General features: G+C 48.5%; 2 protein-coding genes across 5 annotated transcripts in view; both read right to left on the bottom strand.

Annotated features, from left to right (window-relative positions):
• RRM1 (ribonucleotide reductase catalytic subunit M1) overlaps nucleotides 1–7,172 on the bottom strand; it is a 36,679-nt gene extending 29,507 nt beyond the window's left edge. Inside the window, exon 1 of the mRNA XM_028115950.2 lies at nucleotides 6,738–7,172. Within this exon, the coding sequence (XP_027971751.1) occupies nucleotides 6,738–6,756 (19 nt within the window). The 5' untranslated portion in view covers nucleotides 6,757–7,172. The remainder of the gene's footprint in view (nucleotides 1–6,737) is intronic.
• A 1,070-nt stretch (nucleotides 7,173–8,242) lies between these two features.
• The window catches only part of STIM1 (stromal interaction molecule 1), a 190,557-nt gene continuing 183,333 nt past the window's right edge, over nucleotides 8,243–15,466 (bottom strand). For all 4 annotated transcript variants that reach the window (XM_088017883.1, XM_028116039.2, XM_028116038.2 and 1 more), the window contains 2 exons: nucleotides 14,603–14,669; nucleotides 8,243–10,170 (listed from right to left, as the gene is read on the bottom strand). In XM_088017883.1, the coding sequence (XP_087874009.1) occupies nucleotides 9,654–10,170; nucleotides 14,603–14,669 (584 nt within the window). In that variant the 3' untranslated portion in view covers nucleotides 8,243–9,653. The remainder of the gene's footprint in view (nucleotides 10,171–14,602; nucleotides 14,670–15,466) is intronic.

Genomic DNA, 15,466 nt, shown 5'->3' on the forward strand with positions numbered 1-15,466 from the left:
ACTACTAGCCCATAGCAGGAACTCAAATATTTATGAAATGTTAAATGACTTAAAACCTGTCTCCAGGGGCGCCTAGGTGGCTCAGTCGGTTAATCGTCCGCCTTCGGCTCAGGTCATGATCCCAGAGTCCTGGGATCAAACCTCGCATCGGGCTCCCTGCTTAGCGGGGAGTTTGCTTCTCCCTCTGCCCCTCCCCCCGCTTGTGCTCTCTCTCTCCTCTCTCTTTCTCTCCTCTCTCTTTCTCTCCTCTCTCTTTCTCTCCTCTCTCGCTCACTCTCTCTCAAATAAATAAAATCTTTAAAAAATAAATAAATGAAAAATAAAACCTGTCTCCATTCTAACACCTTCATGATAAATTTGGCTAACATACTCTTCTAGGATAACTAATGATTTTGAACATACTTCACACCATGTAAAGAAGTACTTCTTTTTTTAAAGATTTTATTTATTTATTTTAGAGAGACAGAGAGAGCATGAGCAGGGGGAGGGGCAGAGGGAGAGAGAAAATCCCAAGCAGACTCCTCGATGAGCGCAGAGCCTGAGGTGGGACAAGATGGGGCTCGATTCCAGGACCCTGAGATCATGACCTGAGCCAAAATCAAGAGTTCGACGCTTATCCGACTGAGCCACCCAGGTGCCCCAAGAAGTACTTCTATTTGTAATCCAAGGCAATCTTCCAGAGACAACGTCTTAGTTTCTGTTCTGATTTTTTGCAACCTCTTAGTTTTCATATTTTGGGGATATGGTAGACAGATACACATAGACCTTACCTAGTTAGTCCTTTTACGATTCTGTACTTAGAACATATTCCTCTTTGTCCTTCCAAAGTCCTATTATTCTTAGTTTAGCTTCGGTGGTAGCTCATCTAACCTTTATTTATTTACTCCTACCAAGAATAGTAGATATATCCAGCCACTAGATAGCTTGTCTTAGGCAAGCCACATAATATGGTCTGTCATTAAGAGATCTTCACTTACAGAATGGGGATAATTATTATACCTCTTCTTACTTCCTCGGTTTACTGTGACAACAAAATGAGGTAAGGTAAAAAAATGCTTCTGTCTTAATTTAAGTCACTCCAGACTGAGGGCATTTTTGTCTTCAAGAAACTTCCATGGGAAAAAAAAAATTCTTCAAAGGGGGATGGAAAGTATAAATTACCATTGTTATTGCTGTACACTATTGATATTATTATGCCTCATGTTGATTTAGCTTCTCTCCTTCTCAAATGCTGATGCCTGTGCCAGGGACTTCATGATAATAAACTGTAAAAGATTTAAAAAAAAATGCTTCTGTCTTAAAAACTTTGGTATGATTACAACGATTATATCTCATTTTAAAAAAGCTGCTCTCTCAAGATGCCCATCGACAGATGAATGGATAAAGAAGAGGTGGTCTATATATACAATGGAATATTATGCAGCCATCAAAAGGAATGAAATCTTGCCATTTGCAATGACGTGGATGGAACTGGAGGGTATTATGCTGAGCGAAATAAGTCAATCACAGAAAGACATGTATCATATGACCTCACTGACAGGAGGAATTCTTAATCTCAGGAAACAAACTGAGGATTGCTGGAGTGGTGGGGGGTGGGAGGGATGGGGTGGCTGGGTGATAGACATTGGGGAGGGTAGGTGCTATGGTGAGTGCTGTGAAGTGTGCAAGACTGTTGAATCATAGATCTGTACCTCTAAAACAAATAATACATTATATGTTAAAAAAAAAAAAAGGCTGCTCTCATTGGGAAAACACTGATCACAGTATCTGTGATACACAAGAGACACTCAATAAATGTTAATTTATCTCTCTTTGCCCCTCCAATCCTTTTTAACTAGTAACTAAAGGACATGTTAAATATGTGTTTACACTTGGCCTTCTCATTCACATCTGTATGTTGAAACTTAGCTCAGTGGCTGGCTGAAGAATACATCAACAGTAAGACAGCACTACTAACCTATCAACAATAAAACCTATCATCAAACATCTTGGGCTCTTCTGCACAGATATATGACCACTAAGACAGCCCTTCTCTTTCAGATCACCACTGTGATCTCCTATTTTGACCAGACTCACATATGCAGTTAACTCTGCAACAGAGTAAATTTATTGGGACTAGGCCCTCAATGCTCTACCAACTGGCTAACTAAACAGACAGGTGACCACGAGGCAATATTAGCAAACAGATTTCTGTAGCTAGCAAGTTGATCAGGAAACTGACAAAAAGTACAATAGCAATTGTATTAACTCGCACTGGAAGGGGGAGGCAGACTAATGGTCTAAAGGACCATTCTCTAGCCTATCATTCCACTTAGGCAACTTTGCAACCCCTAGACGCTGACTTTATCACATCATTAATCCCTGTTTGTCACTGCCTACATTATCCTCTTCTCTCAAGCAGTCTTCCTTAGTTCGGCCCCCTATCACCTCTTCACCTGTTCCCTGTGAAATATCAGTAAGCCCCAACAGGGCCTCCCATTCCCACATCCTCAACAATGCCTGTACCTTGCTCTGCCTAAAAGTCCCTCTTCCACCTTTCCATACATCTAATTCCTACTTAATCTTCAACTCTCACCACATCCACGAGACCTGCCCCAAGCACTCTAACTCACACTGATCTCTACTTCTGAAATCCTCTAGAATACTAATTGTCTGATTTCCTCTTGATTATAAACTATCTTCCCTAATTCTCTCTTCAGCAAGACTTTGCTAATACTGTAAGACCAAGGATGTGGATGTGCCTCTTCTTCAAGGTACGAACTTTCTATCCCCTCTACCTGGAAGGTTCAGCCCACAGATTTTCACATAGCTGGTTCCTAGTATTACTCAGAGCTCAGCTCAAATGCCAGCTCCTGAGAGCTTTCCCTGACTATCTAATCCAAGATTACCTTCTCAATCACCTCCATTACCGGTTTACTTGTCATCATCTCCCTAATCACTATCTGAAATTAACTGAGTCCTCTGTTTACTTGTTTCTTATGTATACTTACCACTCTCATCCACACAAGACTGTAAACTCCATAAGAAAGGGGACTTAGCTTGTTTTGTTCATTGCTGTAATCTCTAGTACCTAAAACAGTTCCTGGCACAAAGTAGTACTAAATACTTTCTGAATAACTGAATGAATGGGTTCCTATAGCCTTTACTTTACCTATCAGAGTATTTATCATATTTTATTATATTAAGTTTTTGGATGTGTCTATCTTTTGCAATTGATTGTTAAGATCTTTGAAAACAGGAACCATGTCTGCCTCCTCACCACTGTTTCTCAATGCCAAGAGAATATCCACACAGATTTGCAAAAAAATACAGTGGGCTGTAAAGGGGATTAGGAAGTAGGGAGGGAGAAAAGGGAAAAGAGAGGAAAGGCTAGAGAACAGATTTGGAATAGAAGAGAGATTACCAGAGTACAAATGGATGCTTTAAAAGGAATTATTTTGAAAATGTTCATTTTATGAAAATTTATACACACACACACACACACACACACACACACACACACACATATACACTGGTATGTTCTCAGTCATGATGTAAAATATAATTTTTACTGTGGGTTGGGTAACGACCCAAAGTTTTGAAAACCATATACTATAATCCAAAGCACACTTTACAACTCAGTCAGCTACACTGAATTTATTGCAATGGTTCTCAATTTTTATTCTTGAACCTTAATCTCCTGGAGCAATACAATACTCTCCCATCAGGAAAAATATCTAAAGATAGCAAGAGAAAAACTCATCTACTATTTCCTTCTGTTATCTAACAATTTTCATATGGATTGTTCCTATGTCTCTAACAATCCTAAGATCTCTGAAGATGAAGGGCCTTCTTCCTCTATTATTTCCCTCAGAGTGCTTAGCAAGATATAAGCACATTCAGTAAGTAGAGTAGTACCCCCTTAGCAGCAGGGGATACATTCCAAGACCCCCAGTGTATGCCTACAGAAAGTACTAAACCCTATATATACCGTTTTTTCCTATACATACATACCTATGATAAAGTTTAATTTATAAATTAGGCACATTAAGAGATAAACAATAACCAATAAAAAAACAGAACTATTATAACCATATACTACAATAAAAGTTATGTGAATATGGTCTCTCTTTCTCTCAAACTATATTGTGGTATTGTATTCACCCTTCTTGTGATGATGTGAGATGATAAATTGCCTATGTGATGACATGAAGTGAGGTGAATGACACAGGCACTATGATGTAGAGTTAGGCTAGTAACTGGAACAGTGGAAAGCAAAACCCTGAATAAGAGGGGGAGAACTACTGTACAAGTCAGGTTGACTGCCAGTTGCCCTCCTGGATAATTCCATCAAAATTAACAAAGATGACAAAAGCTACTCTGCTACTCATTGGCATGCCAAAAATAAGAGAAAAAGAAAAACCCTGAGCACATTAAAAATCAAAAATAGGGGCGCCCGGGTGACTCAGTCGTTAAGTGTCTGCCTTCGGCTCAGGTCATGATCCCAGGGTCCTGGGATCGAGCCCCACATCGAGCTCCCTGCTCCGCGGGAAGCCTGCTTCTCCCTCTCCCACTCCCCCTGCTTGTGTTCCCTCTCTCACTGTGCCTTGCTCTGTCAAATAAATAAATAAAATCTTTAAATAAATAAATAAATAAAATAAAAATAAAAAATAAGGGGTGCCTCAGTGGCTCAGTCAGTTCAGCGTCTGCTTTTGCCTCAGGTCATGATCCCAGGGTCCTGGGATTGTGCCCCACTCTAGGCTCCCAGCTCAGCGTGGAGTCTGCCTCTGCAATCTTAAATCACCTCTTCCCCGCGCCCCCCTCCATGCTGGTGCCCTCTCACGCTCTCTGTCTCCAATACATAAATAAAATCTTTAAAAATTTTTTTCAAAAATAAAATAAATTCAAGTACAACTTTGTATATTAACAAGGCCTGCTGAATGCTACACTGGCAGAATCTAGCAGAGAATCACCTGGATCAAATTATGTTCTCTGAAGGAATGAGAAACAAAATAAGCCCTGCCTTTTAGAGCTTGTTGTAGGTAGTACTTTTTAAACTACGGTATTTCAAAGTGGACCCAAAGGTTAAAAATACAATCCAGGGGTGTTATCTACTCCAGTAATTTAAGTTCACAAGTTTTCAATTCATATTTGTTACAGACTTACCATAAGGGAATCTTCATCCTTCCATACCTTTTTCTTTTCTTTTTTTTCTTCAAGATTTTATTTATTTATTTGAGAGAGAGAATGAGAGACAGAGAGCACGAGAGGGAAGAGGGTCAGAGGGGAGAAGCAGACTCCCCGCTGAGCAGGGAGCCCGATGTGGGACTCGATCCCGGGACTCCAGGATCATGACCTGAGCCGAAGGCAGTCGCCTAACCAACTGAGCCACCCAGGCGCCCTTTCCATACCTTTTTCTAAAGGTCTAAAAACACTAGATGTTCATTTCATTCACAGGAATGGACCAATAAAAGTGAACGATGTATTCTCGTCTTTTGGTCTCAGCTAAAATGGAGGACTAGGGAAATTCAGAGAATGATGTTCTCAAGATACTAAAACCTGGAAGAAGGGCCATCACTGTCCACTTCTCCATCTCTTGGCTTTTATCAAACTACCTGGACAAAACCAAATCAACCACCTGCCTACCCACAGCATTCATTATATCCTATTTTTTAAAATAATTTTTCTCATTCATTCTTTGAATTCTTAGTCATGGCAAGTCCGGTGCTAAGTGTGGGCATAAAGTCCCCATCTTTGAAATATTCACAGCCCAGTAGACAAAACATCCAGTCAGTCAACCAGCACTAAGTGCCTACAATTCTGAAATAACTTTACTGCTTTAACAGAGGCAAGCAGATTCAAGTCAAACTTTGTTCATACCTGCCTTACAGTTCTCTGCTAAATGGATGTTTTGCTCTTGTTTTTCCAATCCGATTAAACCTTTGGCCAAGGCAGGGACTGTCTCCTCTTACAATTTCACACTGCCAAGCAAAGGGCTGGCACAAAGCACGAACTCGGCAAGTCTAATGGGAGATAACTGTTGAGGAAGAACCCAATTCCCTGGCTCTCCCCAGTCCCCATCCTGTCGGAAGTTGTCTTGGCCTCCCTACTCCGATTCTGTGTCAGTAGTCCCAGCCCCAAACTCCTCTGGGACGACTCCGGGGAAAACTGGAAACACATCTCCTACAAAGGGCAAATTCCGGGCATGTCTGTGGCTAAGATCTGTTCTTTTCACCCCACACCCCCACAGAAGAGATCAGGAAACTGAAGGCAGAATCCCTTCTTGCTGATTCTTCCCACTCCCTAGGACAGGTCACCAGCCCCAGGGTTTTCCAGTACACTCCGATGTTAGCCTTGGGTCCAACCCTGGCCTCACCATCAACTAACTGGGTGGCCTTGCGTCAGTCACCGGACCTCTCTCTGCACTTCAGATTCTTTACCTGAGAAGCGGAGCTAAGGAATACTGCCCGGAAAGTGCTCGGCGCACACAGTAACTACTCGATAACGGGGAGGTATTATTCTTTTGAAAGGCGGCAGGATGACAAAGCCGAGGGGGGCTCACACTGAAGGCCGGCTGGGGCGGGAGGGGGGGGGTGGAACAAGCCAGAGGCCGAGCAGGCTTGACAGGGCGGGAAGCAGCGGCCGGCAGGGCGGGAAGCGGTGGAGGCGGGCGGGCGCCGCCAACTGCGAGGGCGGCGGCAGCCCGCGACCCCTTTACCTGCTCCCCACTAACCCGCCGCCCCTCCCCGGCCTCTCACCTCGCTTGATCACATGCATCGCGGCCAGTGGCTGACGCGCTGAGGGATTCGAGACGGGACTGCAGTTCGGAGGCGCCGGCGGGATCGAGAAGGTGGTAGAGTGCGAAGGGTCGGGTTCCTGGGGGCGCTGAGGTGCAAGGACTGGATTTGGGGGCCAGAGGGCACTTTCCTCCACGGAGCGGAGGCGCGACAATCCGAATCCCCTTCCCGCTCCCGCCACCCGAGACGCAAAAGCGGCGCGACGGAGCTCGAATGACGTTTACTCGACGCTGCCAGCGCCCCAGCCCGTGGGCAGGCTAGCGTAGCCCAAAACCGGCCTCACCCGGTAGTCGCCATGTTGAGTACGGGCAGGGCCCTGGAAACTGAGCCTTTCCAACGGCCACATTGGGTGTGGGCCCGCCCGGCGGGAATGCGGTTCTCCCGCCGCCATATTGATTGTGGGCAACGCCAACTCTGGGGCCAGAACCCGGCGCTGCGCGCACAGCCCGACAGCCCTGGCCCCGCCCCTCTCCTTGGCGGGCCCTGGCCTAAGTCAAGGTGGTTCAGGTATTTTTGAAATAAAAACCCAACCATCCAAAACCCTTTCTTGTCTTGACGACTGTTAGAATATAATAACCCGGGCGCCTGAGTAGCTCAGTCCCCCTGCTTCTCCCTCTCCCACTCCCCCTGCTTGTGTTCCCTTTCTCGCTGTCTCTCTCTGTCAAAGAAAATCTTAAAAAAGAGAGAGAGAGAGAATAACCCGACTGCTATCCGATGTGGGCTATAGCCTGCGACGCATAGCGGGAGGCAGCCGGGAGCACCACGCTCCTAGAACGGAGGGCATCTGGCCGTCAGTCCTTGGAAGAGAGCCCTGCGAACCCAAGGCGTTTGATTGTATCCTGACGGAGTGGGAGCTCTGGGAGAGTTTTGAGCAGGGCAGGGCCATGGCCCAGTCGCTTTTATAATTATCCAGTGGATGGTGGCAGAACCAGGGTCAGCAATTAGGCCTTGTGGAGGCAGAATGGACACTGCTTGGTGATTGAATGAGGGGAGTAAGAATAGATAGGAGACGTAATATACGAGAGTGACGTAGAAGCTTCTGATTTGGGCGACACCAACTTGATTTTCATGAAAGCTCGTGTGGCATCCCTTTCTAAAATCTTTCATCCGTTCCTCACTGCCCTCTAGATGCACCCCCAAGCTCCCTGTGAAGTAATTCTAAAAGTCCTAGGTGATATCTATCCCATATAGGGTAAAGATGGCCCAAAGATGGGGTTGTCAGATTTAGCAAACAAAAATAATGTGTTCCAAATGTTGCAGGGACATAATTACACTAAAAAAGTTTTTATCAGAAATTCAAGTTTAACCAGGCAGGCATGCTGTATTTCAACTGTTAGCCTCTCCTGAGAGCTTTGGGGTATCTGTATTAGAGAGTTTCAGTTTTCCTTGGCCAAGGAGAAATAGTCTCTTCTTCATCCTGTCTACTGTGCCACAAAGAACACAATGAGAGTCAAAGCCAGCAGAGGTTAAAATCTCCTACATGCTTTATTGGACTTCAAAGAGTCTTATGAAATAACACAGAAAAACCATGTGAGGGTGTCCAGGGGGTACGAGGCAGTCTGCAGCCTAGCACCCTCCTAAGACCAGCCCCAGGTGCCTGCACCCCAGGCCCAAAAGAGGATCCCAGAGTAAAGGCATGGGAAGGAGTGGGGCAAAAGGAAAATACCTTTATAGCCATAGCAAAAACAGGTAAGGGAGAGAGTTGTCTGGAGGGTGGGAAGGGTGTGGGGGAAGAGGGGGGAAGACAGCTGCCTTCACCTATACTGTCTTCCTCAGCCACCCCCTTCCCTAAACCAGCTGTGTCCTTTTTGAGCCTCTGGCCCAAGCTATGCAGTAACATGAAAATGTGGTCTGACAAGGGGAGTATGTGGTGCAGGCACTTGGGAAATTCAGGAGATTTCTTTTCTCAATTTAAAAATGTTTTTTGGTTCAAATGCAACAATATCCTGCCCAACAGCTCCAGGGCCCCATTAGAGCCCTGTATCATGGCTGAGGCTCCCATGGCCAGGGAAGCCATTTGTCTGAGCTCCAGGAGTACTGATGCTTGGGGAGCATTTGGGCAGCACCTCTTATAGTCAAACCTTCCTGCAGTGTGGGGGAGCAAGGATAAGAAAGAGGCAGGTGTAGGTGAGAGGAGAGAGAAAAGGTGACAGCCCTGTAGCCCACAACTCTGGCGTCTACTCATCCCCCAACTAAGAGGAGTCTCTCTTGACCTAACTCCTAGCCTAGCCTCTCTTCAAAATTCTCTAGTAGCTTGTTCTCTAGGAATGTGTTCCAGTCCCCCATGAACCCCTGGAGGCTCAAGCGAGCTCCAGGCCCAGTTTCCTTCTGACCCACCACACTCAACAAAGAACAAACCTCAAATATTAGGCCCTCAGCCCCAGTCTGAGGTAAACAGAACCATCGTGGGTGGGGTGGAACAGGTCTGAGGCACAGATGTCGGAAGTTACTCCTATCCTCCCCCGCCTAGCTGCTAGGGGAAGTTGGGGAGTGGTGGGAGGGAGGAGCCTGAAAGCAGGAAACAGAGAAACAAGAAACCAAACTTCAAAACTGGGACAGCAGAGACAGAAGCTGGACCCCAGAGGTGGAGGTGGGAGCTGAGGGGACAGCAACTAAGACATGCACTGAAGTAGAGAGGGGGTGGCAGCCGCAGCCCATGGCGGGGAGAAAGGCAGGGCAGGCAGGCCATGGTGGTCAGTTAATAAATAATGTTGAAGGACCCAAGGACGAGGGGGGCAGGTATGTACAGTGCCCAGGCCCCTGGGCCAGCCCCTCCCAGGCCCCCACTCGAGGGGCCAGGTGTCTTGGACGGGGAGGAAGGGGAGGCAGAAGACCAGGGAAGGACAAGCTGTCCCGCCACTGCCACTCTCATCCTGCCTACTTCTTAAGAGGCTTCTTAAAGATTTTGAGGGGGAACTTCTTCCGGCCTGGGCTGGAGTCTGTCTCCTCGCCAATGGAGCCATTATCCTCCTCAGCCACGGCCTTCTTGCCAGCCAGATGGGGAATGCGTGTATTTCGGCTAGCCTGCAGGGCTCGGCTGTCCCCAACTGGAGATGGCGTGTCTGGGTCTGGGGAACTGGAGCTGTGAGAACGGGAAGAATCCAAAGGTGGAGAGCCACCAGGTGGGGCTGAGGGGCTCAGCTCCATCAGGCTGTGGGCCTTGTCCAGCCCATGGTTCAGCGCCAGGAGTGCCTTCTTGGCCAGGGCAGGGCTGTCAGGCAGTTTCTCCACCAAAGAGCCGGGATGGACCCCCTCAATCAGCCGGTGGCTACCATTGGAAGTCATGGCACCGAGGGCCTCGTCTGCAGCACGGACCATCTGAGGAGGCTTGGGGGCCACACGCTGGCGGTCACTCATGTGGAGGGAGGACTCCGAATCGGAAAGGGTCAAATCCCTGCAAGACAGGGCAGAGAGGAAGAAAGGGACACATACAGGAGAAGGGGATAGGGGAAAGGTGAAGAGGAGAGAGGAACAGCATGAGAAGACACGGCATGGTGGGAAATGAGTGTGCAAAGAGGGGTAGGAGAGAGAATAGAGGAGAAACAGGCAGGTAGGCAAGAGGGAAGGAGCAGAAACAGAAGGAAGTTGAGTAGGCCATAAGTACAGGACAAGAAATGAGGCGGGAGTAGGGAATGGGGACAGGTTGGGGAAGAGACAGGGACAGGAGAGTAAAATCAGGGAGAAAGAAAGGCAAAAGGAGGAGCAGGTAGATATAAGAAGGACCAAGGGGAGGGAAAAAAAAGAAAGAAAGAAAGAAAGGGAAAAGTGATGGAGAAAGAAGAGACAAAACAAGAAGCAAAACCAAAAGTTATTACACCATCATCTGTCTGGCAAAGGGCTTTCTAATGACGGGCCCCCACCCTGCTGAGTGGCCAGGCCCTAACCTGGGGCAACCATATGCTTACATCCCCCAATAAAATCTCTGCCTTCCCACAGCTGGCTAGATTTCTTAGGACTCAACCCTAAGCCGACACAGAACCCACATATTGCTCTGAGTCACCATTTCCCATGCCTTCCTCCCAGACTGACTCCTGTCACACCCCGGGACACATCCAGTCTGGGCCAGGCCCCAAGGAAAACGGCACATGCGGTAAGTGGGCCTGACCCGGGCTGGGGAGGAGAAGGTTAGAACAGCCTTGCAAACAATCCCTTATGCACCCCCAAAAGGCCAGGACACTGCCTCTTTTCAACCCTCTCACGGAACCGGAGAGGGAGAGCGTAGGCAGGTGCAGGAAGACAGGCCAGGACATTGGTCTTTAAAGGAGCAGTGGTTCTGAAGAGCTGCCACTAGAAGTCATAATTTCCATCTCTGCCTGAGGCTTGTCATGTGACCTTGGACAAATCATCTAACCCTGCTGGTCCTCAATTTTGGCCAAATGAAGACAATACCAACTCAATGACCTTGCAAGGCTGTTTGGAGGATCAAATATGTTGGCAAATCACTTGGAAATGGAGGAAGTATTGTGGGAATGAAGATGATGAGGCCAGTCAAGCTGGAAGACCCATACGTGGGCCAATCACAAGAGGCTTCTTTGCAAGGCTGAGTTATGGGGATGTGGCACTGCACACTGGACATGCACACGCAGAGGTTAGTCCAGAAAGCTGAGACCCTCTAAGGGGCTGGCTATTCCTAAGAAGGCCCACAAACCAATTCTGAATGCCTCCTCTCCTGCCTCTACAGACAAAAGGGTAAATTTGGGGGTCCCCTGCCAGTCCCGTAACTCTCCCTCTGCTCTCCCAGAAGAGAACCCACAGTAGGGCCTGTACTCCACTGTACAGAGGAGAGGGCTAAGGGAAACGCTTAAACATCCAAGTCAGGAAGCAAAGGGGAAAAGTCAGGAGTGGGAGGGGAGAGCGCCATAGGACCTGGAAAGGAGGAGGCTGTGGGTCAAAAATTAGGAAGGGCGCCAGGCCCCGAAAATAAGCAAAAGCAGAAGGTTAGCTCATAGCTACTGGAGGGTTAATTCTCGGTAGGAAACAATTAACTAAGCAACTACCCCATGGGCCAGTATCTTCCTGGAGACAAAGAACGGCAGAGAACAATCCCAGCTCCAACTCCATCCTACAGATACTGTTTCAACCACATCCTCTACTGTTTACTCGTGTTCAGTCTCATATTTGGTTTCGGATATCTGACGCTGTCCTTCTTTCTAAATGTGCCCTCGTTTCCCTAAGCTCCAAGATGATCCTCTCCATATCCTGCCTTTTCTACACACATATGGGCCACTGAGCAAGGTGCCGAGACAGTTCTGGGGAGCAACCGCACTGGGAAAAGGGGCCCTCTATGCTGACAAGATGAGGATCCCAGGAGCTTACTTTTCTAATGCCAAGGGAGAGCAGTCAGGGGATTGGGGCCCTCCCAGCCTCACTCCTCGTGGCCCACAGCCCCATTTGGCCATGATTCCCATCCCTCCATGCCTTGTCATCAGTTAAAAGCTGAGACCTTCCAAAGCCAGAAAAGAGCCTGGAGGAAGCTCAGGTAGATGCAGGAGGTCAGAGGCCTGCTGAGGCAAGCTCACTTTCCCTCCCTGAATCGTTGAGACACTCAGGACAGGGGTGTCCCTCCCCAAAGGCTGGGCTGCCTTGGGCTTCCATACCAAGCTACTAACCTTACTAGAGAGCCTGTTTGTCTTTAGAGACGATCCTCTGGTGCATGGTGCAAAAGAAAATTCAGTAGTGAACAGGCCAGGTGGGTGCATGTACCTCCCTGCCCTCCCTCCCCACTGCCCTCGGCTTGGGCCTTGGAGCATGAGATTCGCAGCACCCCCTAGTGCCCCGAACCCCAGTCCAGTCTTCTCCACCTGTATGGGGAGGGGCAGTCTCCCTGCCTAAGCTTTTGGATGACAATGAGGATGAGAATGAAAATGAGCCACTGTGCTGGGTGAAAGTGCTAGCAAAGGCAGTCCCCTGGTGAAAGACAAAGGAACAGCCCTCACGGATAACTATCCAGATGTTCCAGGAGCAGAGCGAGAGGGACTGGCATCCAGAGTGAAGCAGGACCAAAAATCCACAGCAGTGTGAGCAGGCTGAAGCCCAGAGGCCAGGGCTGGGCTGGGTCACAACTTCGGAGATGAGAGGTCCCTCTGGAGAAGGACTTTCTGAGGCTCCCCTAAGCTTGTTCAAGGCTCTCATCTCTGACCCTAGCCTCTCTCCTGAGGTATTAGCTGGGAAAGGCCCGGCCGCTGCTAGACCAGGCTGTGGGAGGAAGCCTCTCCCCAGTTCTTACACAGTTCACGTATCGAGACCTCGTAGAAGGACAGAAATACCGGAAGAGTGTCCGGGCCTGGAAAGTCAAGTTCGACTCTGTGTTCTGTTCCTAATGAGCCGTGGGACCTGGGGAAAATTACTTGACCCTTCAGAACCTTAAATCCCTACTCAAAGTGAGTACTTTAGGCTCGTCCCACCTATAAACTTCTTGTCCAAAACCCTGAACTTGTTTCTCCTCTTCAGTTCCCTAATTCCGTGAAGGGTCCCACATCCATTTGGTCACCCAAGCCAGAAACCTGAGTGTCCTCCTAGGTCCCTCCCTCTCCTCGACCCCTCCTAGCCCGTTGCCAAATTAATCCTCTCCTTGCCACGCCTAGACCTCACTACCTCCCCTATTGGTCTACCTCAATGACTTCCAAATTTCTGTAGTCTCCCCTTCTCTTCTTTATACAGGCCCCTAAAATGTTATTTCTAAAACGCAAATCTGATTCTCTTCCTTTCAGAAATCCTTTTGCAGTGCTCCCTCTCCTAAAAGGTGATGGCCCAAGCCCCCTGCCTCTCAAAGCCCTTCCCCCTCCTAGCCTCATCTGCCACCCCTTCCCACCAACATACGTCCAAGGTCCTAACCACAGTTATATCCTGTTCTCTTGAACCTCCACACCTCTGCCCATCAGGCTTCCTCTGCCTAGACCACACTTTCTTCTGCTCCTGCACACAGGGCATTAGCACAAATGTCATCTCTCTTGTGACGTGCTCCACCCAGGTACACACTGTTAGTCACTCCCTCCTCAACACCCCCGTAGCACTTCTCAACTTGTTCCATAAGTGTCTGTGTACCTCTCCCGGACGCTGGGATTGTATCTTATCATCTAGGAATCCCCCTGCCCCGCAGAGCCTGGCCCAGAGCAGGTATCCATAAATGTTCTATCAGAGGGGCAAAGGAAGCAAGGCCTCCAGTGAAACAACGAATGTGCAGGTGCAGAGTTCAGGCCCAAGTGCGACAGGACCACGAGGGAGGGGCGCTGACTCATTTTTAGAGTCGGCAAAGCCCAAACAGAGAAGGGCACAAAGTTGTGGGAAGTGAGGCTGACCTTAAGAAGGAGCCCCGGGGCTGGGAGAGAACAAGGAGAAGATGCCCCACTGCACGCGCACACACACACACACACACACACACACACATACACACACACACCCAGCTGACCAAGCAGCAGCCAGCAGGCAGAGGCCAAGGTAAAGGCAGCAGAAAGGGAAGGAAGGCAGGAAAGAAAGAGAAGAGAGACAGCCAATACCCCAAGCTCTCTGAATGCCCAGGCCTCACAGCGCTGCTGTCAGAAGGGAGTGGGCCAGGGTAGGGCCCCATCTGGAGGAAATAGGAAGTGCTGTGGTGGTAATAAACAGGGTGGACATGGACGGTGGTGATGGAGGTGGTGGTGGAGGAGGTGGTGGTGGAGGAGGAGGTGGTGGTGGAGGCGGGAGAGGAGCAGGAAGAAGAAGCAGAGGCAGATGGAGCGCTGGTCCCGTGGCCTTCAGAACTGAAAGACTGTCCAGATGAAAGGCTGCACATTCGCCTCAGAGAGACCCGGCTTGTCAAGAAGTGGCCAGCCTCGCCCTCTACCAACCTCTGAGATCCCAGGCCATGCTGTGGCTCCGTCAGGCGCTGCCGGACACTGCACTGCAGGGTGGGAGCTGCAAAGAGAGGGAAGAAAGGGTGAGGGAGGGCCAGCCTCCTTCAGGCTGGCAGGCAAGCAGGTCTGCCCCTGGAGAAATGCTTGCTGCGGCCCACTCTGGGCCCTTGGTGCCCAATCTGGAGATTGAGGCACCTCCTCCCAAAGACCTCCCACCAGGGCTCCTGAAAGGAAGGGGAAATTCATGATGAGGTGCCCAGGGCAGTTTTAGTGGCAGCTGCAATGGAAGGAGACCGAGGGCCACCATGACTAGAAAGGAGAGGCAGGGCGGTGAGTGGGAGGAACAGGCAGGGCAGGGTGGGATGGGGGTGGGGGGGCAAGGTCCAGGAGAGCACTAAGAACCAGCCTTTCTAGAAAGCCAACCTCAGGAAATAATTCGCAATGTAGACAAGGATTTATACACAAACACGCTCATCACATCGGTAGTAATAATTATGTGATAGTACACATAAAGTTGGAACAAGGGGAAAATGATAGTATATCCAACTGCTGGAAAACTCCACAGCTATTAAAAATGCTGCTTAAGATTTGAAAAACATACAAAAATACCTATTAAAATGCTCAGGGGAAACAAAAGGATACAAAATTAGACATAAAAGAAATACCTCAAGCTATGGAACACAACAGACTAGAGTCTGAAACAAAGCCTTTCCACTTATAGCCATGACCTTGTGCAACTTACTTCCCTACTTTAAGTCCTGATTTATAAAATCCTGCAGAGTTGTTGTGAGGCTTCAGGAGAGCGCATTTAAAGTACCTGGCACAGTTCATGGCACTCAATAAATAGTAGTGGTCATT

This window comes from Eumetopias jubatus, unplaced genomic scaffold, assembly GCF_037043125.1.
Source record: "Eumetopias jubatus isolate StellerSeaLion01/CBP00866 unplaced genomic scaffold, mEumJub1_p1.0 scaffold_13, whole genome shotgun sequence".
NCBI lineage: Eukaryota > Metazoa > Chordata > Mammalia > Carnivora > Otariidae > Eumetopias > Eumetopias jubatus.